The sequence below is a fragment of the Platichthys flesus genome, chromosome 9, assembly GCF_949316205.1.
Source record: "Platichthys flesus chromosome 9, fPlaFle2.1, whole genome shotgun sequence".
Taxonomy (NCBI): Eukaryota; Metazoa; Chordata; class Actinopteri; order Pleuronectiformes; family Pleuronectidae; genus Platichthys; species Platichthys flesus.
Genome location: NC_084953.1, coordinates 10,871,428 through 10,895,346, shown reverse-complemented (window position 1 = coordinate 10,895,346; position 23,919 = coordinate 10,871,428). Strand labels below are relative to the sequence as shown.

The window sequence follows — 23,919 nt, the reverse complement described above, 5'->3', positions numbered from 1 at the left end:
ACTGGTTCACATGAGAAGTGCGTGTTTTAAGCCTGTGTGTGTGTGTGTGTGTGTTTGTGATCACTGTTTTTATTATTTTGTTTGCAGCTTTTCGAAACTTTAAAGTTCTATTTACTACTATTAAATTCTCTTCTATTTTATTACTTCAATATATTACATTCATGTTGCTGCTAACCAGGTGTTGCCAGGAAGGGGGAACAAAAGAGTGACACTGTCCTATTTTCTTCAGGACACATTTAAGAACTGGACAAATAAGCGGGTTGTACCACAATTACGTTGCTATGGGTGGTTTAAAAAAAGCCCAATTTTGTGACGTTGTATGCTGTTATAACTGTGGTATTTAATTTGAAGCACTATTCATTGAATACTTATATTGAATTCGCGTTTATTGAAACAGACCCGTTCGGATATCTGTCTTCCAAATGGTTTGGTCCACTTCCGGTTCCTTACGACAACAACGTTGGGCACATGAGGAGCAGTGGTTAGCGACGGATCCTGAAGTTGTACTTTATCGGACCAGTTTAATTTGAGCGCGTGTGTGAAGTGTGCACATCAGGAGTTGTTATGGGCAAGAATAAGCCAGGAGGAGGAGTGGGCAAGTCCCTGATCAAAGAGAGGCTCCAGGCAGGCAAAGGAAAGAGGAGAGGCGAAAATTGGGTGAGCTACAACCGCTAGCTTCTGTTCAACATGTCGGACACTAACATGTCTGACACTAACATGTCTCAAACTAATAATGACAACAAGTCCGTACTGAAAATAACAAAGTAAACATGTCTAAAACTTATAATGTCACCATGTCTGAACAGAAACTAATATTGTATAATACTGTGTGGTCGTGATGTCGCTAATAGATCATCATATCATTAATGCTGCAGTTATGGTCCTGGACACTTTGCTCCTTACCTGTACGTAGGCGTCGGTTTAGTTCTGACCAAATTCCCATAAGAAAATGTCAGTTTTCAGAAGAAGGTGAAGCTAATAAACTGATATCTCCTCCTAACAATTAGGTTCCCAGGCTATGGAGACAAATTAGAGTTGTGTTTTGATTACATGATTTTGATGCAGGGCAGCCATGGGAATTCAGCATGCCAGAGCTTGCAGTTGCAGTGTCAATTGAATGTGATTTTATCTCACTCCCTTTTTCACCTTTATGTTTTTCAGCGCCACACCAGTGAGCTGAACGATGGCTATGACTGGGGGCGGCTGAACCTGCAGTCGGTGACAGAGCAGAGCTCCATGGATGACTTCCTTGCGACCGCTGAAATGGCCGGAACTGAGTTTGTTGCAGGTTTGTGGTACCTAGCTTAACTAGTCTAGCTCTTGGGTTTTAGGTCATACACATGGTTATACATGCTCTGTCCAATGATTGGGAACAAGTTTAACTCACAAGCATTTAGAGGTGTACTACTACATGTACTCATGTATGTTTAAATCATATCAAAGTGAATGCAGACGTTCTATAAATCGATGTCTCTCAAACCAAATAAAGATTCTCACTGCACCTTCATCCTTTCATTCGACTTCCTTATTCTTGCTTTGTTTTCTTAGAGAAACTCAACATCCACTTTGTGCCAGCGGCGGCCAGAGCCGGTCTGTTAACAGCTGAGGAGAAAACCAAGCTCAAGAAGCTGCATGAAGACAACAAGCATTTCCTCAGAATTCCCCGACGGTAGACACAAGAAATCTTGGTATTGTCATACCATTTAAGTGTATTCTGTGTTTTAATAGTTGAAATGTCTTTTGATTGTTTTAAGCCCCCACTGGGACGAAAACACCAGCGCAGTTGAACTTCAAAAGGCAGAGAAAGAAAGCTTCTTGGAGTGGAGACGAGAGCTTGCAGCGTGCGTATATTTCTGTCATCTTTGCTTTTATCAATTATTAATGTTATCCAGTTTGTATTTTTTAGTAAAAAAAGTCCCAAAAAATTGCACTGTAAAACATTTCTATATTTTTATATATATTATATATTTGTGTTGGGTTATTAGTGTCAATAATGTAAGAAAATATATTTTTTGTTTCTTTAAAAGGCTGGAAGAAGAGCAGATGCTATTTCTCACACCGTTTGAGAGGAATCTGGAGTTCTGGAGACAGCTGTGGAGAGTGATCGAGAGGAGGTACAAACCAAATCTCTGTACAGCTGCTGGTTTAACCCTGTTCTCAATGAAGCGCTGCAGGAATGAGTCCTATAGCATCAGTTAATTACCCATTCATGCTTGTTTAGTATTTACATGTTATTAAAATGCCGGTTAAAAACAAGTGGCTAAAGAGACTGCAGAGTTTTTGGGGAAATGATACGTACCAAATATGAATATCAATCCAAACATTAGCCCTCATACAGCCTCTTTTTTTCTATACTCATGTCATTTCAAAATATAACTAACTTTTCAAAAAGCCAAATCAAATTAGAGGTTTTAAAGTTGAAGTCATAAAACTGTGATCTCTAGATCATTTATAGTCTAGAATTAGCTTGGCTTTACATATGGAATTGTATTTAAGCAGAAAAAAATTTAAATATCCCAGTAGCTGTTTTTTGCCCTACAGAAATACATCATCCCTTCAGCACCAATGTGGAATATCTTCATTTGACACTCAAAGCAAAAACTTTTGTTTTGGTTTCCTTTAGTGATGTTGTGGTTCAAATTGTTGACGCCAGAAATCCCCTGCTGTTCAGATGTCCTGACCTGGTAAGAACATATCTTTTAGGATGGTTTATTTATGAAAGGAGATTACTTCATTAACCTTTGTGTGTCACACTTTTGAATAGCCGTTGTTTGATTTACATAACTTAATCCAAGAAAATTAGTGAACTCAACACATCACTATTCTCTCGATTGATTGTCTTCTTTCTTGTTGTGCTTTTAGGAGTTATATGTGAAGGAAGTGTCCAGGGATAAGGTGAACATGCTGCTTGTGAACAAGGCAGATCTGCTGACCAGGGAGCAGAGGCGAGCGTGGGCCAAACACTTTGAGAAAGACGGGATGAGGGCGGTTTTCTGGTCGGCCCTGGCTGAGAGCAACAGGCTGGATGCAGAGGAGAAGGTGAGGGGAGGGAGATTCGATGAGCTGCTCTCTGAGTGTGTTAATACATTTACAGTGAACGTATGAAATTTCAAATGGTTGAGACATTTATAGCCGACGTAAACCCCAAATGAACGTGATCAATTTCTCTTTTCACAGGGTTTGGAAGTGGAGAGCATGGAAGTGGAGGATCCGGAGTGTGAAGAGAGTGACGAGGAAGAGGACAGTAAGCCGGACAATGAAGTCTTGAGCAAAAAAGGAGCAGATGGAAAGGAGAAAGTGAAGACGGAGGAGGATGAGGAGGGAGAGGAAAGTAGTTCAGAGGATGAGGAGCAGGAAAAGATAACCGTGGCTGATGAGGAGTGGTTCACCTGCTCAGAAGACGGGTATGATGAAGACGAGAAGGCTGGCGGTTCATCCAGTGAGTCCTCATTCCACAATTCCAGCCGCCTCCTGCATAAAGATGAGCTGCTGGAGATATTTAAGGCTGTTCACAACGGGCCCAGGTTGAAAGAAGGAGAACTGACCGTGGGACTGGTGGGTAAAAGTTCTTGCTCTGGTACATTTGTAGTCATCTAAAGGAATGTTAATGTGTTTTTTTCACTGGAAAATGAATGACAAATGCCCCTTAAGTGAAATAATCTCTAAATAATTTATACTGGAAGATAATTTGTTATAATTGAGTGATCATATATATATCATATGTTTCTATCCTCAATTTTGACTGGTGATGTTTTAATAGTGTTCGCCTCAGTCACCTATTTTCATTGATTAACGTTTTGGAACTTCGTCATGGATAACGGTTTATGATTCAGGACTTTGTGAGACACACTGGGGGGGTTCTTTCTTTAAAGGTGGTTGATTAGATTTACCTGTGGAACTTTGCCGAACAGAGTTTACAGAAAACTTTGTTTGAGAAATAACTGACGAACGACGGCCACACTACTGACATGACTCCCTGTTTGGGTACCAGCTCCTGATCTGCCAATCTGCTAACTGGTTACATATTTTTGACAGGTTGGATATCCTAATGTGGGCAAGAGTTCCACCATCAACACTATTCTAAGGAACAAGAAGGTGTCGGTTTCTGCTACTCCTGGACACACAAAGCACTTTCAGGTGAAGAACTACTCCACACACCATATGAATTCAGATCATGTGTAACATCAACATCTGACATCTGAAAGCATTCCTTTTTTTTTAACATATATTTCAGACCCTGTTTGTGGAACCTGGCCTGTGCCTCTGTGACTGCCCAGGTCTGGTCATGCCCTCCTTTGTCTCCACCAAAGCTGAGATGATCTGCTCTGGGATCCTCTCCATCGATCAGATGAGGGACCACGTACCTGCCGTCTCTCTTATATCCTTTCAATGCTTTCAGCACAGCGCCAGCAGAATTTGACTACAGCTTTTTTTTTTCCTGTAAGAAAAGAGGTGTTGATTTAACTTTAAATTCACTGTCGGGATAAATAAAAGTCCTTAACAGATTCGATACATATGTCAGTCAGTCCCTCGGCATGTGCTGGAAGGCACCTATGGCTTCAACATAATCCGACCACGAGAAGATGAAGACCCGGACAGGAACTCGTCCTCTGAAGAGCTGCTGATGGCTTATGGATGTGAGTTAGACGTGAATTACTAGACACAAACATTTACATGTCAGCAAATGACAGAGAAGGCTGATATCAATTAAAATGATAACAATAATTATTTCAAGCAGCAGTAAAAAAAAGCCCAGTATATGCTGGTATAGTTTCCATGAATTGCAAAGGCACAGTTAGAGCTTTGACCCATAGAATTGTTTTAAATTGTATAAATTATCTAGCTCAGAGTTTTAAGCTTGTATTTGCCATTTTCTGGCCATTAAGATTTTTTAAACCACCGGTAACAGTCAGGTGTCTTCAACTTCCATTCAGGAACAAAAACAATTTTTTAAACCTGAAAAACAGAGACATTTATCGTGATGATTATCGATACTGACTGAAATAACATTTTAATGACTGAACATTTTTCTGTATTTGGAAACATGATGTTTTTAGATAAGAGCTAGATAAAGTTTGTTATTCTTTGTTTATCTGTTTCCAGACATGAGAGGTTTCATGACGGCCCATGGCCAGCCTGATCAGCCCAGATCATCCCGCTACATCCTGAAGGATTTTGTCAACGTAAGTACCAGACCAGCATCCAGATTTAAGTCTGTTAATGGTGGGTTAAGAAAATAAGGGACCTTTTTAAAGTCAATATAGAGCCTCTCTCGCTTGTAAAAACAAAAATGAACATTTATCGAATTGAATGAATGTATTTTAATCTACTAGATGCAAAACGTCTCTATACCTGCTGCTTTAAATGCAAAAAGTGACTTTCCTGTCCTTCTGCTGTATTTTTTTTAACTCAGTGGGGAACAATGGCTCTCTAGCTGCATGTTGAAGAAGCTGTTAAACACATTTATGTTGTTTCAAGTAATTGTCCACAGAGAATGAGAAATGTAGATGGCCACATATGGCTTTACCATCCAAACAGTCATTTTGAATATGTACATCTGTGTGGAGCATTGACTTTGTAACATGCTCTCCCTCACACTCTGCAGGGAAAGCTTCTGTACTGCCATCCTCCTCCACATATAAATCCTAAAGACTTCCAGCCACAGCACGACAAGTTCCAGAATACAGCTTTAGAAGAGTGTGACTTTTCCACGTCAACACACAAACATCACAAGATCAAGAGAATAGAAAATTCGGTTGACAAGAACTTCTTCAACCAGGTACAGTAAATCTGCTGCCCTCTTACTAGTATGAACAATTCACGAGTGGTAGTTATTTATTATTAATAATTCAAAAAGAGAGGCTTTTCATTGTTGAATTCAGAGTTTGAGAATTGAAGTGTCTTCTGTCTTTAGGACAACGTGCGGGCTCTCACCAAGGGCGTTCAGTCCGTCATGGGCTACAAACCAGGCAGTGGACCTGTCAGCCAAAGTAAAACCGAATCCGAGGTGCCGGTTGGCAAACCCTGGAAAAAACACGGCAACAAGAACAAGAAGGAGAAAGTACGCCGGCTCACAGGCCATCTGGACGCCTGACAGTGACGTAGAAAATGAGCATTCTCACTTGCAGATTGTTTTTAAGCAAGAATGGGGGGGAAATAATCCAATGTACAATTCACATGTGATTCCAAGGGAATTGAGCAGTATTTGTTTAGATTTACACGTTGGCCACTTAATCCTGTGAGAATGGAAAGGTCAGGTTGTTGTGATATTAACTCAAGAGGAGCATAATCTGTCAAGGACTGTTGTGTTTGTTAAGATTGTATTGGTGCAGTGCATTCCATCATCTGGATCACCAGTTGAACAACACATCTCACCACAGTGTTTGGAAATCATGTGAAATTAGTGAAAAATAAAGACATTTTCAAGTCTTTATGAATTTACTGTATGTTGGATACATCTTTTAACCACATGTTGTGATTGACAAATGTAAAGAAGCTGGATCATAGATTAAAATCAATGTTTTCATGCTATTGTGTTGCTGCTTCCATTTCTATGCGGTTGTTGATTGGTGCTTCACAAAGTGGAAAGAAAAGTTACTTTGCATTTACAAATATAAATTATGGAATTAGGCACAGGGATTGATGTCATTCAATATAAAAGATAAGACACTGACACATGCATACACATCTGCCGATCATTTATCTGGTCGCTGGTCAGTCTCTCACCTTTTGTTGAATAAAACAACTCACGTGTGTAGAATAGTTGTAGATCGACATCTGCTGTAGTTTGTTGTTTTTCACTGAAGTTGAAGGAAAAGTCGGGGAAAAGAGACGGAGTTGAACTGAACGCAACTGTTACTTTATTAAAGTCCAGCGAACACATCACACTTCTTTTCGTAACTCCGACACTCCTATCATCCACCACTGTATTCTTCACTCCCCTTCCTCATAATCAATAAAAATATATAATAAAATATATCAAAAGAGTCCTGTACTGATAGCATATCATGTCATGTCGACACCAATAAACATTAATGATGTCCACAATCGGGGTGATTCTTACCTCTATATTGTTCTTTCTTCTCCTCCTCTACTTTGCGGTGCTTTCTGAATTGTGCACCTGTTAATTTAATCTTTTTTTGATTCATCTTTGACTCTAACCGCAGTCTATAATGTTCCTACTATACTGCAAAAGTGAGTAGGTTTTTATACATCTCTTTGTATGCATCATGCTTCTACGAGGAACTGTTGTTAAGTGAAATGAAACTCCCTTCTTTTTTTTCTGTTCATGCTGAAATAAAGTGGATTCACTTGTTCTGACGTTTTCGATAAAACACCTCATTAGCTTCACACTACAAACCCTATGGGGCTGGGGAAATGTTTTTTGAGAGAAGATTCCAGATTCATTCACTAGACTGGCACTCAGTAGAGCTCAACAGAGCCGTATAGGTTCATCTCTGATCCATGCAGCTTCCTTCTAACAAGTTGTGTGGTTATTGGTCCAGCAGTTTATTACATAAACCTGTTGACTGACAAATCAGAGATGAAAACATAACCACCTTAGCAGAGGTAATAAAACCTCCACCCATTTATCAAGGAAATGTCACCAACATTAATAATTATTAGAATCACAACAGGAAATTAAAAGTAGAACAAAATGTTTCGAGAATATTTAAATAGTTGACGGGTAATTTTCTGTTGGTCGACTTATCAATTCATTTATTAAAAGCTAATTTTCCCCTGCTACTAAGTCTATTGGGTTTTTATATTGTGTTTTATTTACATTGTTTATATTTGTCGTGCACTGATCGGTGGTTGCACATCAAATTGCCCTTGAAGGATATTAAAGATTTTCTTTTATGGACAACTTTAGTTAATCACCAGCTGCACAAACCAAGCTGGAGCAGCAGAGGAACCCAGCAGCCAGCAGGGGGCAGCCTCAGGACATCACAGCAGACAGTGATTATTTAAGGCGATCATGACAAGGTTGGAAAACGTACTGGGTTATTCAATCATCCAGTATCTAAGGCAAACATCTAAAAGTAACTTTTAAGTAAGGCTCTGAAGTATTTATCAAAAGCAGCATAACATGACACGGACACACACACATGACCAGGCCATCTTCTTATTGTGTTTAGTTCTTCACGGAAATCATCAGGCGGTATGGCCTAGTTGGTGGAGCGTCCATTTTTCAACAAAAAAAAATGAAAATGACGAATCTGCCACCGGCTCTGAAAACAGCCTAAACATCTGGAATGTCGCCAGAAGCCATGTTCGCCAGTTAAACTGGAACACCGGTAACCAGCCGTCCGGACCGCTCCGTGAAGAAGGAGGAGGACATGTTTCTTTACTTGGAATGCGGCCACACTCTATTTCTCGGATATGCAGCAGGGGCAGCAGGGGCAACACTGGCATCACCTCCAGTTGGTCCGTCACTTCTCGTTATACACACCATACACAGACTTTAAGCGTCTTTACCCACAATACCTTGGTGCACTACGTCACACACTACAAACTTTCCTTAAAGGGGCAGGCCCTACCTGCAACACAACAGCTCTCGGTCTCATATACAGATGGCAAGAGAAAGCAGAAAGGGATTTTTACACACTGTCTGATAAAGATTTCCGACAGTAAAGGCAAGGGGTAATGATAAATAAGGTTTTCTTTAACAAGTTAAGTCTTTCATTCTCACCTTCCACCTTAAAACTATGACATGAATTGAACTATGAACTAGTTCAGAATTTAAATGGTGAACTATGAACGTGAACTATTCATGTTTACTTGTATGAACTGAAATTTGAACTAGTTCATGAGAGGTGTAAACTTGCACAACAGTGCCTCTCACCTACATTTGTTAACATGCTGATGTTGGACAGTCAAGCCGAAACAGGTTTAAAGTTTTCTCTTCTTTTTGGCCATCAGAGACAAAGATGATTTCATTTTTGTCAATGAATCTGCAAATTAATTTGTACATTTCTAGGGGACCGTTTGGAAAGTGTCAGACCATCTAGGTCTCTTCAGGATAATTCTAATAGCGTCATCATAAGCATTTTGAAGTTTCTTTGAGCTTGCATTTTTGTAGTATGACCACAAGTGGGCGGTATAGAGAAGTGAATAGATGTTCTAAACTGAAATCAAATATAATGACAAATAAATATGTGTTTACTGTTAAAAAATAAATGAAAAGTCTCATTAATTACATTTCTTTAATTGATTTTAGAAAAACGTTTAATTGTTTGTCTTGCAGGTGCTCCCCCTCGCCTGTAGGAGGTGCGGCAGCCCCTCAGCTCTCTCACTCAGCAGGTGTGTGTGAGTTGTCTTCCTCTTGTGACACAGTGGATGTCTGCGTGTCAAACACGACTTGACCCGTGCTGATCATGGATGTTCACACTGGACCAGGATGCAACTCTTTCTTCTCTCATCTGTCTGCTTTTTGCATGGATTCTTTCTCCACCTGTTTCTCACGTGACTCAGACAACCCCTGCGTCCTCCTCGCTCTCAGCTCTTTGTCCTCACTCGCTTTACTTCTGTCCTCTCTGCTGTAAGTCCTCATCGATGCAGACTGTTGCTGTGGTCACTCCCTGAAACTGTTCTGCATCACACCCGTGTTCAATTGTTTAAGGTTAATGTACCAGAGGTGCAGATGTCGTGGGGAAGATCTTTCAGAAGCAACCATCATTTCCCTCTACTGCCTCTTGGGTGACCTGTGCAGCACCGTGGGAGCCATTCTGTCCACACAGCTTTATGTTCAGGTGACTTCTTCAAATCCAGTTCACTTGTATTTGTAAACATAAGTTTGAGACCTTAAAGATCAGAGAGAAACCCAATAGTTACACGTCAGGCTGAGGAGAGAGGAGAGGAGGGGGGAGGAAGAGGGGACAGAAGAGAGAGGGAGGTGGAGAGAGAAGAATGATGTTTATGGATGTAATGGTGTTAATACAGTTTATACAATAATAATAATTCACATTAGTTAGATTATTTTTTATTATAGTATTAATAATGGTGATAAACATAACAGTTATTGATGTTGATGTTGAGTATCGTCAACATCAACATCAACTGAGAAACCTGCAGAATGAAATTAATCGTACTTTATTCAACTTTGCAGGCACTATTAATTAATGTGTGCTGCGCCCCCTGTAGGTTCTAATGGGCACCTTTGCAGCTGCTGTGGATGCTGTCAATGTGATGTGTTCCTGCTTCCCAGTGTTGCTGTGCTGGAACTCAAAGACAGGTAAGCTTAGGGTCGTATGGTAGCAATTTGTTTAATACAAAGTGCAGGTCGGCCGCTCTTGGGTTTTAATACTAGCACCCAGCTGGCCAACTCCTTTAGGCAAATGAACAGCTTATCAGAGAATGCTGCAGATAAGCAAACAAAACCAACCGTTTCTCTTCTCCTCTCTGTGGCGTCCATCAGAGAGGAGGCTGAGGGTCATGAGGAGGCGGAGGCGACAGCACCTCCTCGCGATGTGCGTACTGATGGTGGTCGCAGGAGGTTTTATGAGGTCTCCGTTCAAACCAGCAGACGGGCTCCTCAGCGGGAGGAGACTGCTGCACGTCACCCTCCAAGTAACCACTCACCAACTCAGTGGACGGTCACAGTGTGGTCGAACAGACACACGTCTACACATATTTATCTCTTTCAGTTTAGTCGAGTATCCTTACTAATATACGTTTTCATATATAATGTTTTATCACATTTTTAAATGGTTATTCTCGAAGGACAACACTGAAATCCTGGGTTACACACTTGGCTTGATCTCTTTTGTCATCGTCTGTACCTCCAGGTTCCCTCCAGCCCGCAGAGTCGTAAGTGAAAATCAGCCCATGGGTGTTTTAATATCCAAGCTATTCCTCTCTATAGTCTGGATTGCTTTCCTCATATATGCCCACTGTTAATGGAATGACGTTACTTTCCCCCCTGTAGTACAGAGGACGGATGTTGACCCAGGCCCAGGTGTTCTCAGGCCTGCTGTGCTCCCTGGCTGGTGGCCTCTACGCTGCTGTCCTCCTCCTCTACGACACTCAGATGGGATTCCTCCTGAGAGTCATGCCGTGGCTGCTATCAGCCATATGCGGAGTCACTCTGGATCTTCTCGTATCCCTGTTTAACAAAGTGTCTCTTACGGAGTCTTCCATCTGCAGGGTTTCAACTCCCAGAACCCAATGCTCTAGCCAGAGATGTACTTTGCTATTGGTGACATTTATAGCACAGTATTCAGAAAAAATAAGGTTTTACATTTTTATAAAGCCATCTGGTTTACAATCTGAATTACAAGAGCTGGAGCGATAGGTGTAATGAAATGAAAATACATCCTAAGCAGTTTTCAGACATGAACTCCAGAGGATTGTGTGATTATTGGGTCTGTACTTTTACCGGAAATTGATTGGTTGAAATTGGATTGATTGATTGACACATGAACAATACAGGAGCTTTCCTTCTCAGACACGTTCACAACAACACAGAGATCTCTGGAACGTTCAGGTGACGGGTGGTGCAGCAGGACCCAGCAAATTAACACTAGCATCTTGAAATGTGTGTGATTTTTCCAATGGGAGGGATGTGTTGACCTTTTACCCAACATCGTCAGATTCTAATCCTCCACTGGTACAAGAGAGGAACCAGTCGGCAGCTCATAAGCTTGTCTCCGGACACAGAGCGTCTTTTAGGCGGCTCGGGCATCTCCACTGAGGAGAATGTTGCCATGAAGAACCACGGAAAACAAAAAATGAATTCATCACCACGAACAGAAGTAAGTTTGCTTCATAAATAATGCAGGCTATTGGCTTTGTTTAATGGAATCCTGAATCATGAAAGTGCTAATGATATTTAACAGGAATCCTTTTGTCATCTTTTTGTACTAGTCAATGATTTCTTCAAAGACAAAAAATGTCCAGAAGATGTCTGAAATGGGCCGTTACATGGACGTGAGTGTTCACCCTGCAGGGGAAAGTCATCAAAGCATCTTTTGTTCACACTAGCGATGTGGTTTCTGCATGTGAAAATATCAGCATATTTTCTAATCTTGTCAGTGGTTGCTGTGTGTGATATGTTAAGTGGAAACTCTTCTGTTTGCAGGTTTGCCTGCAGGAGGCGGAGGGCGAGCGTCTCGACGGGGCAGGGCGAGGGGTCAGAGTTGAACGCCTGTCGGATTCGTCCTTCGACTCCTCAACAGTCAGCTCAGATCTGGAGGTGCGCAGGAAGAATCAAACATCTGAATTTGATATTTCCATTTTTAATTTGTTGCCTGTTTTTATATGTTTTTTTGAATATTGATACTTCCACAACCACACCACTGCAGATTCCTTGTATGTGTAAACCAATTAGGCAATACAACCTGATTCTGTTTCTGGGTGTTTAGGTAGGTAATGTTTAACTGGTGCAGGAGCCGTGTTACATTTTCCCATAGAGTGGCGATGCGTGGCAGATCTAGGATTTTCTAAATCAGGGGCGATAAAGGGTCACAATTTACACAGAGCTATAGGGGCCAATCAGATTTCCGCAACCCCTCTGACCCCAGCCCTTGATCCACCCCTGGAGTCAGTCACGACATATGACTGAAATGTTTCATGTCACAAACGGTACTAAGAGTATAGTATTATATAGTGTATACAACTGTCAGAAGGATTATTACTGTTATTCATAGGGTATTTTAACATTTAGATATATAGTAAGTTACAGCAGGAATAGTTTGGCTGTGCAACAATGATGGTTCAGCTGTCAGCTTCAGAGTCCTTTTATTGTCATGACTTACTGGAACACTTTAATAGAAAAGAGGCTGTGATTTAATGTTTTTATTCTTTTTTATAAACAATGAGGTCTTAAAGTAATATTTTACGTTGTATAGCCGACCACAAGTTTTCACCTGCGTGTCCGCTTAAACAGAAATTGAAAACTGGTTTTAACAGTAATCTCGGATACAGAAGTCATGAAGTGCTCTTTTGAAAGTGTACCACTAGGTGGTGACAGCCAGCTGTGGTAACTTGTGTTCTGTCACCTTGTGTGAACTGCTGAAGACCTGTGTCATTTCAGTTTACTGCCTCTTAATCTCGCCTCATATAACTGGTGTTATAGTTTTATACATTCATGAAGAGGATGAAGTTGTCTGCTCTGCTGTCCAATAAATGTTTGAGAAGCTGAAGGACAGGAATGGAATTAAAATGCTGCCAGCCCATTTTGGGACATTCAAATTCAAAAATACAAATGGAAGGCTGTGGCCGTCAAAATTTACCACAGCAAAACTTTGATATCTGAGTGCATGTGAATGCAGCAAGAGTGGACGCTCCCTGTAGACTTTGCGGTTGTACCCATCACACAACAGGAGCTGTTTTCAACTTTGTGTGCATTCAGTCAGCAAACCGTGGGGTGAAGGAATGAAAACAGCTTTTATTCTCACAAGCTCGTGAGGATGGAAAGGAGATGTGGTATTGACCAAGGTTCAGAAACATATTTTATCCATCATTATAGACACAGGGTTGGTAACAGAGTTATTTTACTCTCTCCAGAAACCTCTAGTTTCTCCTGGAGCCAGCAGCTTTCTGTGCAGCGTCTCCTGGTCCTGGCTGTGGATTTTTTTGATGTTCTGCTAATTATATGTGTAGGGTTTCCAACTTCCACCAGTAAAACACCATATGGCTGCAGATGGAGAGTGGCAGGGTGGTGGCACTGGTAGTGTGCGTCCCTCACAGGAATGAGTGAGTCACACATTAAACATGACTTTCAAACATTTCAAAATAAACATCAGGGAAAAGGACTTTTACGGTTTAATCAGCTGAACATCCTGACCAAAAGTGTGGCTTAACCAAATGTGAGTATCCCAGTTAAATATCACCTCTTTTTTTAAGACAAACTTAAAGAGTTTGAGGCTTTACAAGCAAATATCGATATATGTGAGTGATTGTGGTTGTATTTCTGCTACCTCCCAAAGCACCCCCCCCAAACCATGAATATTTCTCTAGATCCACTCATGCTGAACCGATGTGCTGCTGTGCTACATGAATGTGTTTCAATGGGTTTAAAGTAAACTCTAGTAAACTCTGAGGCCCAGCAGTGTCACAGAGCGAGATGTGGCTCTGTCCCTTCATGAGGAGAACACACACGTGGAGACAGCTAGTTAACGGTGAAGCCGACGCTGGTGCAGACTTTAGTTTCAGTGCTTTGGCAATTTCTTATCTGAATCAATGTTTGCTCTGTCCAAGTTCTTAAGAGTTGAACTCAGAATAACTACCATTGAGAACAGTGTGTGTTTGCCGCTGGAAACCAAGCTTTGTTTTTCACGTGATGCTCACGGGAAGTAAGTCAGACAGTTTCTTGTGAGGACAACAGTCAGCAATGTTTTTTTAAAGCATTGATGAGTCAAACTATAGAGTGATAAGCTCATCTGGACAGAGGCTTATGGCTAAATGTATGCATGTCATTTACGAGGAGCACGGGAAGCAGGGCTTGTATTTGAACCTCTCCTCAGTGGACAGTTTCCTAAGAGCAAAATTGGCCTTGACGCTTCACATTTATATAACTTCCACTGCTCTGAAAGGCCGAGTTTGAGTTTGCCAGCGGAGTGAAATTACAAGCTTTTACTTTCTCATGCCGGCCCTGATGCTAACAGCCACAAGAGCAAATCCCTCATTATGCTGCTGCTGAGAGCCAAGCTGTGGAGGATGTCATTTAACCAGAAACAAAGGCAAATGGTGTGAGCCCAAACAATTGGAGCTTGATACTGTTCACCTAACAGGAAAAAGCAAATGAAGGGAATGCCTTTAGCACAGTTAGAGTAAGAGGACTCTGAGAAAAGCATTCAAAATGTCTGGGTTACATGTCTGCAGACTTGACTCTTTTGTGGTGGATGTCTGTCATCCTCCAACAGGACTGCAGCTGTTTTTGGAGCAGCTCAGATCAGAGTGAAACATGATAAGCTTGAATATGTGCACTTCTCACAAGAACAGGTACTCTTTGCTGAGGAGTACTGAACAGATCTCCAATCTGTAATGTTTAACAACTGGAGAAGTCATGTATTACTCGCTTCCTCCTGAACTATCTCTCCACTTGTCAGTTAGAATTAACAGAAGCCGTTTACTTGGTGATTTAACAGGAGGATTGTTTCCCTAGAAGTTGACTCCATGTCTAATGTATAATCCATGATACACAGAACTCTAGATGTCTGTGGAAATGTATATGTCTTCAACTGTAAAATGCAAGTAGTGTCAGCAAGGAAGAATTGTTACATAGAACATGAATTAAATTTTTTCCTCTTGCTTTTCATAATAACTCCATAATCGCTGATCGTGATAAAACCGCTCTACGCTTTGGAGAGTGCTGCCTGTCTAAACCGAGCAGTGGGAGCTCACTTGGCTCACCGCAGCTTGAATTGTCTATTGTGCAATTTGTTCCGTGAGCGTTTCTGCTGAGTGCCGGTTCTTATTTGTTTGGGTGAGGCTGAGGCAGGGGCTGGTGGACGGAGGTGGGGGGGTTGGGTTGACCGAGGGGGTACAGTGAGGGGTGGAATTGTTTGAGTTCTGCCTTATGGCCCAATTGTTCTGCTGTAAAGGATCTTTGATTAAAGACCGAAAACCGGGCTGGGCCTGTCTGCCTAGGAAGTCGTGCGAGATGTTTGCCCCGTCTATAGGGGGGCAGTGCTACCCTCTGCTATTCTGGGAGATGTTTATAGTTTCTGGTGTGATGGCTCCTGGCCTGGAATTTAACTGTGTGTGAACACTGCTGAACCTTTCATGTTCTGGGTTCAGTTGATGTGGTCATACTACAATGGTCATTAAAGTACACTTATCTGAAACATAGACAACCAGTGTTGGAAAAGGACAAGGGACAGGGCCTCAGAACAAGTAGTAAATCGACTTGTGTTTCCAAAATAAAATGAATGATCTGTTTGTCTGGTTGTTTGTAAGCAAGATTATGCTAAACTTGGTGGGCGGATGTTGTGTGGGTCAGGGAAACGTTCATTACATTTTGGTGTAGATCCAGACCAGAGGGTGGATCCAGGAACTATTTCATCACTCTCTTTAACATTTTGAGATTTCTGTCCTTTTCACAGATTTTACCCAGGGGATAATTCATGCATCTTGATTAAAAAAATCTTGGCGGAGGTATACGTACTCCTGAGTGTCATTCTAAATAAGTATGAGGCAGAAGAGTAAGATGGTGTCGATTCACCAAAAACTTTTATGCCTTTTTAAATACTTTTTTTTTTTTTTTTTTATTGATTCCATGCTGGATTAAGTATGCTGATATTAGCTACTAAGATGACTCATTATACAAACATGGTTTGACATTTCTTTATCCTTCTGCTGCAATTATCCAAATAATATTTTGACATGTCCATATTTTTCCAGTGGGATTTTGAAGAGGCAAATGTTCAGTGGAGAGGACCAACCGCAAAACGACCGGAGGATGATGAGTTCCCCCTCCAGCAGTGTCCAGCAAACCCCAAACCCTTCACCATCTGCACCTGTTCCATGTCTGGACTCCTACAGAAAACTCTTTCTGGTAAACACGAGGGTGTGAGATCCACAAAGTGATGATGAAGAAGAGAATAAAATCTGCTGAAAAGAACCTGTCGTCTGTCTTGTTTTGGTACACAGCTTTATCATTTAGCAAGTATGCAAAATGTGTTGTTTTTTGTTCAAGGATGAGATTATAACCATGAGTCTTTTGGCTGGTAACAGTGGATATTTAATTTTAGATGCATTGTGCAGCTTTGTCTAGAAGTTGGGGCCATTTCTCAGAGCAGAGGAGCAAATGCATTTACTGTCGAAACTCTGTCCTGACAGCATTCATCAAACCCTCTGACAACTGGGATCTGTTAAGGAGGTTTACGGAAAAGACCTCCCCTAATAAAACAATATTGCTCCCCCGCTGGCTTGCAAGGTTATTGGGTCATATCCTGTATTTTTCCAGTCGACCTGGGTTATCAGGGCTGGACTGGGAAAAGGGCCGACAGAGCAGATAAGAGCCAGACTAGACGGCCCGAGCTCGTCCGTCCTCTCCATCATCCATCGGACTTCTGTCCATCTGGCTGCTCTGGGGCTTTAAAGGATGATGAAGGAACAACTAACCAGGCCATTTTAACTGAGGGGGACTTCCTAAAAGCCTGAAAACCAAACAATACACAGATAAGAGCTAAGTTATGAGGCATGTTTTCCTCCTCCCTGTTACATTTCCTCAAGTGACATGTCTTTCTGAGACAAATGAGTGGGAAACCACTAATGAAGTGTAACAAAGCGATGGCCGATTTCAGCAGTCGCACTCATGTTACTCAACACCTTGTTTTTCCTGTAAACACGACTCAATAGATTGGCCTGGGAGATCATACAATTATATTGTTTACAGAATTTCACCAATGCCATGCTGAGATGATAAGATCTTAACTTGTTATTGTTCTACCAATTTAAGTGGCCGATGAATTAATAATGTTGAGACAACTGTAATTAGGAACTAGCAAATTTGGCAACTGAAGTAATTGGATGGATGAGAGGAAGAAATGACTTCAACACGACTACTAAAACTACCGAGCGGATTTTCATGAAACTTGGTAAATGGAGAAGAACCCTTTGTTAAAAATGTTAGTTTGGCTATTTTCTGACATTTCCACTGATTACCGAAGGAATACATGGATCTTAGTGAAAATAATCTATCATATGTAGGGGACTGATAAGTGGTCAATTTGGTTCAACTTGATTGAATTGAGGGGACTTTTGGGACTTGCAGAAGTATATGCTACTGTTCAAGTATAACATACTGGTATATTACTGTTTTGAGAAAATCAATCGTTTAACATTGATATAATTGTTTTAACCATATTGTCCAGAGCTGCTGATAGTGTCTTATATGCTTTATAATCGATCTACTATTAGTTTAGTCTGTAATACCTTCTGGTTTTTGATGAATTAACCCACAACGAAGAGCCTCACCGTCTTGCTGCTCATAGGCCAATCTAATGTTGCTGATGAACAGCGATAACTTCATCTGGTGCATACAGGTGCTTTTAAAAAATAAACTTACTCTGGAATTTAAACCAGAGAATCTTCTTGAAAATAGACCTAACATGAGTTATGGCTTTTAATCTTTTTTCCCAATATATCCAACAAGAAAGAAAATTGCATTTGCACTCCATTAATGTCGTCTGTAGTTATGATAAATGCTGAGCTAGCATTGCTCCATCTCTGGGCCTCATCTCTGTCTCTTCCGAGATCAGCTGAAAGGAAAACCAACAGCGTGTCCAACATAAAAAGGTGGAATTCTGTTTGCAGAAGTGATCAAGAGCCAGGATTAGCACATCTGAAGCAGCAGTGGGGAATGGGCCTTTCTGTTTTTCTTGGCCGTGCGTCAGTGATCACTCCAGAGAACAGGGAAGATAGTGGATGATTTGAGGCCGCAGGACATTTTGTTCACCTTGCATGTTTGTAAGAGGGGGAGGGGGGCAATGTTCAGGAGAATTACAAAATCCTGAGTAAGCCAGGAATGAATGATTACCCAGTAGTTACTGAAGAAAGAATTGTAGAATAGTTCATTGGGAATTTCTTAAGAATAGTGATTTGACTCATAGCTCAGTTTACTTGCCACAAATGGTAACACTCAGCCTGTGAAAACATTTACACGTACCTGATTGCATCATGAGAAATGAGTGGATCTGTTTTGAAAAATTACTCACCTGAAAAGAAAAAAATTATATCTAAGCTTCTGGTGCTTTGATTTTTCTATTCTTTAGTTAAATGTTTCTATCGCAACACCCTCAACTTTGTGTTTGTAGTTTAAATTCACCAGAGAGCTTGGAGCACCAGTAACGTTTGTTTCACAGTGTTTGTAGGTTTGCTGAAATTAGCATGATTGGAAATATCCTGTTTGTGGGCCCGGGGACAAGGAGGTTATGCTTTCACAAGTGTCTGTCTGTGTGTTTGTTCCTCTTTCTGATTGTAGCATTATGCTTAAAAAACTACAAAACCCGTTTCTGCCGAACCTAGGAGAGCATTGGAACCTGGTTCTGGGAAGAAACCATTAAACCTTTGTGAGGCAATGGATTAAGAGGTGGATCCAGGATTTGTGTCTCTTTCTTAAACAATGACTTATTACAAAACAAGTAATTTATCTGACCACTTCCTCTTATCTTTTAAACAGTATTTCTACTATGAGAACTATACACTCATGTGTAGTATTGCTGGGTCTTGGAGGAGGTATGCGCTCTAATGAGTGCCATTCTAGTTACTTGCTTGTGATTGTATCTTAACTACTTTTCAGTACTTAGTAAGTACATCTGTCTGATAAATGTAAGAGATTATTTTGTAATGGAAATACTAAACTGGTCTACTGGCAAATGGATCAGGTGGCCCCAGGTCATCACCTGATCATTTCCCCAAAAAGAAACTCTAAACCCCCGACTGCAGAAACATTACTAAGAGGCACAAATCAAATACTCAATGACAACCACAAACCAAAAAACCTGAGAGACTCAAAGCCCCCCAACATGATGCTATAAGCCACACAAAGACGAAGAATGACACCATGGCTTGGGTTAAGAAATGTACTGTGTCCACACATAACACACACAGTAACTTCAGCTCTACCCACAGTCCGCCTCTTTGACTCTGATGAGTCAGGCGCTGGCAAAATGGTAACAGCTGACGGATATACACACTCAAGCAATTGTGAATCAGTCTCATCTGTCCACCATGACATTTCACCTACTTAAAACCAGTCTTACAGGGAAAATAAACATACATTGGGGTGACGAGAATAATCTAAAAGGACAGAAACCATGTTTGAGAAAAATTAACTGTGACTAACTCTGGCTCTTTGGTTTGGTCAGCTGCTGTCTGCTGACATTATGACTTTCACCTCAGCAAGCCAATAATTTGGACCATGTTCCATTTGCTAACATGGAGTAGGCGGGGTAAATGGAATTTTACTTATATAAATGACATAAGTAAACACAACATTATTATTAGCTGTTAGACTTTTTAATTTGGTATATACACTACCATGGTGGAGACAGGGTGTATGAACTGTACCTCAGCCAGCAAACAGGTGGCGATCAAGACAATTTGGCTTCACTTTTGCAGAGGGAATACATAAAGTAGCATAAAAAGTTAATACTCAAGTTAAGTACCTTGAAATTGTACTTAAAAACATTAGTTGAGTAAACGCACATTGTCATCATTAGCTGTTTTAGAGCGGTTTTTGACCTATACCTCAGTCAACCATAGAGACCATTTGGCTTCACTTTAGCAGAGGTCCTGAGAAGCAAAACAGATTAGCATAAAAATGAAATCCATGAAATCCTCAAGAATTTTATTATAATACTTGCTGCAACACACATGTTATTACTATCCGTCAGTAGCCTACCATCAAGGCTGTCAGTACCATCACGACTGTCAGTACCATCATGGCGGTCAGTATCACCATCATGTCCCACTAGCGGCAGGTGAGAGACCTCCCTCCCTCCTATGAAGCACATTCTCTGGGTGAGTCGTGGGCGGTGTTCTCGCTCCCGTGATTTCAGCACATGTCACTTCCTGCCGTCACGCAGCCAGTTCGGGCCAGTTCACCGCCGCTGTCCCGCTGAGCTGTCAACACACAGCGGCGTCGCGCTCCGCTCCCTCTCTGCCCGTCCGAACGACCGTGTGCCGGTTTCCCCACGAAACCCCGGTCCTCCGTCCTCCTTCAGCGACGTCTCCCCGCAGATAACAGCCGCTCTCGTCTCGCCATGACTCGGAGGTGATCTTCAGCGTGACCAGGTGGCTCTGGGTGAGTGTCTGCGCCTTCATCGCTGTCATCCTCACCCATGTGTCAGTCGCTACCCAGCCGAGCTAAAGCGGCGACGTTAGCAAAAGCGTGTGTGTGTAAGTGTGTGTGTACGCGAGTGTGTGTGCGGACGTCCACCGTCCTCCTTGCCGCGGTAGGTGCTTGGAAACCGGGTCAGGACTGCGGTTCGAAGCCCGTTTACCCCCTCACACTGTCTGGAGGTAGAAGCACGAGCCAACGCTGGGGGACACATGGAATTTGTTATGAAGCTAGTGACCGAGTAGCAGGCTAACAATGAAGCCAGGCTAGCGTTAGCCTGCTAGCCAACATCCAGCGAAGGTCTTCCCGGCGAAGCGCTGACCTGCTGCCCGGGGCTCGTTCCCACGATTAGCAAGATTTGACTTCTGCGTGGAATTTTAACATGTAAGCTAACGAAAAGACAACACTGTGTAACTGTAATTGATCTTACAACGAGGCTACACCACCACACAGCTGTGAACGCGTGCTGGTGTCTGTTTGTTTTCTAAATGGCAGATAATTGAGAGGTTTATTTTGCGTGGCTGGGATTGTTGGAGCTACATGTCATACAATATCCATAGATCGAGTCATCACAATGAAATCCTGCTATAATAGGGGTTGTAAATCGTCAACACGCCACCTCTCTGACAGCTTCAGTGCCTGTGAACACCTGCCCCAGTGGTCTGTTCTCTAGTTAAGACAACTTAAAGGATAACCCAGACTTTTCTTCCTCTAACCTGCTTTTAAATGTAAATGATTGCTAGGGGGGGGGGGGGGGGGGGGTTGAAATCTTGAAATCCACCCTTGGGCCGTATCAGTATGTTTGGCTGCCATGATTCAGTACTGCAGTGTAATCCAACACCAGCAGTTCTTGTTATTTGTGTCTCTTTCTTTGATACTTTCCAGATGATTATCAGAATCTGCCCGATCGAACCCTGAGACCTGTGCTCAATAGGCTAAGTCGCTGTTTTTGTCAATGGAGTCTGGTGTTTTGAATATTGCAACCTAAAGGCGTGTCTTTTTTGGGGGTTAAAGAGAAGCATGGTACTCTTTTACATGAAGAATTAACTGTAAGGGTCTGAGTTAGTCTGTCTTGCAGTCGCTGGGTATATGTCGCTTTTGCGAATCAGGAATTTACACCCACAACATGAGAAAACAAGTTCCAGGTTAAAAAAAGCACAGTTATCCTTTAATGAACTCATTGAAAACCAATGCCATGTTGTTTTTTTAGGTTTATTTTTAATCTTGTTTTTATGCCTGCTAGAACATCAGTTTAAACGCCTGCAGTTCTTGCACACAGACAAAGACTTTGGCATTCAAAAACATTTCTAATCTTTGGTCACAGTGGGTTGCCATTATTTTCTCCTTAACGAAAACTGCTACAATTTTTTTTTTTTTAACGTTTAACTTTTTAAAGGAACAGTATAGAAGCAAATGTTTTAAGAAAGGTAAGTTCAAGTTATTCCAGTCCAAACTCAAAATCTAAAGGTAGGATACTAACATGGCCAATACAGATTTCCGACGTTTAGGCAGTCCATTATGTGCTGCGTGACAGCAACTTAAATGCATAATAAAAGCAATCTATCTTGCAAAGAGTAAATAGGAGGTGATTAAAACTATTTACATTGTAGCATCTTCATTCAGATGTCTCTCCAGTTATTGGTGTCTTATGTAGTGAAAATAACTCAAAACTTATAATTAAAGCAGTTATTGTAATTAAGTAATGTCTACTTTTTAAATGAATAGAGTAATTAAACAAATAATACTTGAATGTCTGCCTGAGCCACAATTTGTTTATGCCTACAGAGCATTCAATTGCTGAAAGACGGCCTTTTCAATGATCTGAAAGACAGCAGGTACCAGGCTTAATCTGATTAAGTCTCCTGTCATGGCTGCATAGTCTTGGCGATGAATATGTGCCAACGTAACCAGAGCTCTTATCTAGAAGCACAGGTGACATAACCATTCTGAGATTGCGTTACAGACTATGTCTATCTGACTTCTGGGATTTTCTTAGACCCTTATTTCCGGGTTTCCCACAATCCCCTTTAGATTAACACCTGTGGAACTTCATCACTTTTTTACTTCTGTCTTCATGATATAGGTTTTATCCAGATTAAGTATATTTTATATTCTTGAATAAATGAAAGAGCCAATATTGTCATTGTAAACGATAATACAAAAGAAGGCAGAGGAGTGAACAGTGGAATGCTGCCTGTGGTGATTTCCCTGGTTCTGCTTGGGCACATGGAGATGTAGACGTCTTCCAGGGAGGGCAGAAAGCAACAGAGGTTTTTTTATATACTAAGCATTGCTTTCCATAAGTGCCAGCTGTCAGCTAAATAACGGACTGCTCATTACTGTATTTCCTCAAATAGGTCAAGGGCCACCTCAACTGCAGAAGGTCATAGGCCTTAAATTGAGAAATGACTTTCTTCCTGATTCCGTGTGTTAGTTTGGCCACATTTTAATATAAAGTTTGGATCAGCTCACTTTTGGCCGGTTTCTCCATATCCTTGTGGAAAGCCCTGATATGATGTTGTTTAAATTTATACCATTATATTTGACATGATTGAAGCTTGTCACAAAAGAGGAATTACTACTTTAGAAATGCATGTATATTACATTTTAGTTGGTTTAGATACATTTGTGGAGATTCATTTTCACCTAGATGGTAAAAAGCCTTCAGGGCTGAACAGTGTGTGTAATTCTGAATGGTTGGGTTATGAATTTATTGCAGTACAACCTGTGATATATATTTATTGCCTGTGGGAGACAGAAGCCATAATTGTATAATCAAGTTAAATCCATGTGTGTGATTTGGGATACTGCCGTACATAACACACCTGGTTGTTGTCTGAGAATAACCAACGGTATGTAACACTCGCCCAAGTAGAGCCCTATGTGTGAAAAACACTGAGATATTGTAAAGACTGTTGGCTGCTTATGATTAAGTCGTGCCATGGTTTCTGTGGTCTATACCCGACAAGAAAAGCTTTCAGTGAACAAATGGTGAGAAAGGGATAGGAGACGTAATCAAGCCAACACCGATGAGTTAAAAATATCCGGAATAAATATTAAATATTAATTATACACAGCAGCGATCAGGAAAAAGCATTCATTGTCTTCTCTCTTTTCTGTTTATATGTTAA

At 41.2% G+C, this 23,919-nt stretch overlaps 3 protein-coding genes across 3 annotated transcripts in view; all 3 read left to right on the top strand.

The window, feature by feature from the left end:
* The first annotated feature begins 452 nt into the window (after positions 1–452).
* Positions 453–6,531, top strand: lsg1 (large 60S subunit nuclear export GTPase 1). Its single transcript, XM_062395740.1, has 14 exons — positions 453–657; positions 1,162–1,288; positions 1,549–1,669; positions 1,755–1,841; positions 2,028–2,114; positions 2,624–2,684; positions 2,863–3,039; positions 3,178–3,555; positions 4,036–4,137; positions 4,235–4,382; positions 4,518–4,637; positions 5,104–5,183; positions 5,606–5,779; positions 5,915–6,531. The coding sequence occupies exons 1-14, from the start codon at positions 565–567 to the stop codon at positions 6,092–6,094; spliced, it is 1,935 nt and encodes a 644-aa protein (XP_062251724.1). The 5' UTR covers positions 453–564; the 3' UTR covers positions 6,095–6,531.
* Positions 6,532–9,285: 2,754 nt separating this feature from the next.
* Positions 9,286–16,551, top strand: tmem44 (transmembrane protein 44). Its single transcript, XM_062395851.1, has 10 exons — positions 9,286–9,541; positions 9,623–9,752; positions 10,144–10,234; positions 10,418–10,569; positions 10,723–10,809; positions 10,928–11,098; positions 11,592–11,753; positions 11,866–11,928; positions 12,080–12,193; positions 16,345–16,551. Exons 1-10 carry the CDS (start codon positions 9,378–9,380, stop codon positions 16,528–16,530), a joined length of 1,320 nt encoding a protein of 439 aa, XP_062251835.1. The 5' UTR covers positions 9,286–9,377; the 3' UTR covers positions 16,531–16,551.
* Positions 16,552–20,455: 3,904 nt separating this feature from the next.
* The window catches only part of atp13a3 (ATPase 13A3), a 30,214-nt gene continuing 26,750 nt past the window's right edge, over positions 20,456–23,919 (top strand). Inside the window, exon 1 of the mRNA XM_062395142.1 lies at positions 20,456–20,752. The gene's annotated coding sequence lies outside the window, so the exon portion shown is untranslated. The remainder of the gene's footprint in view (positions 20,753–23,919) is intronic.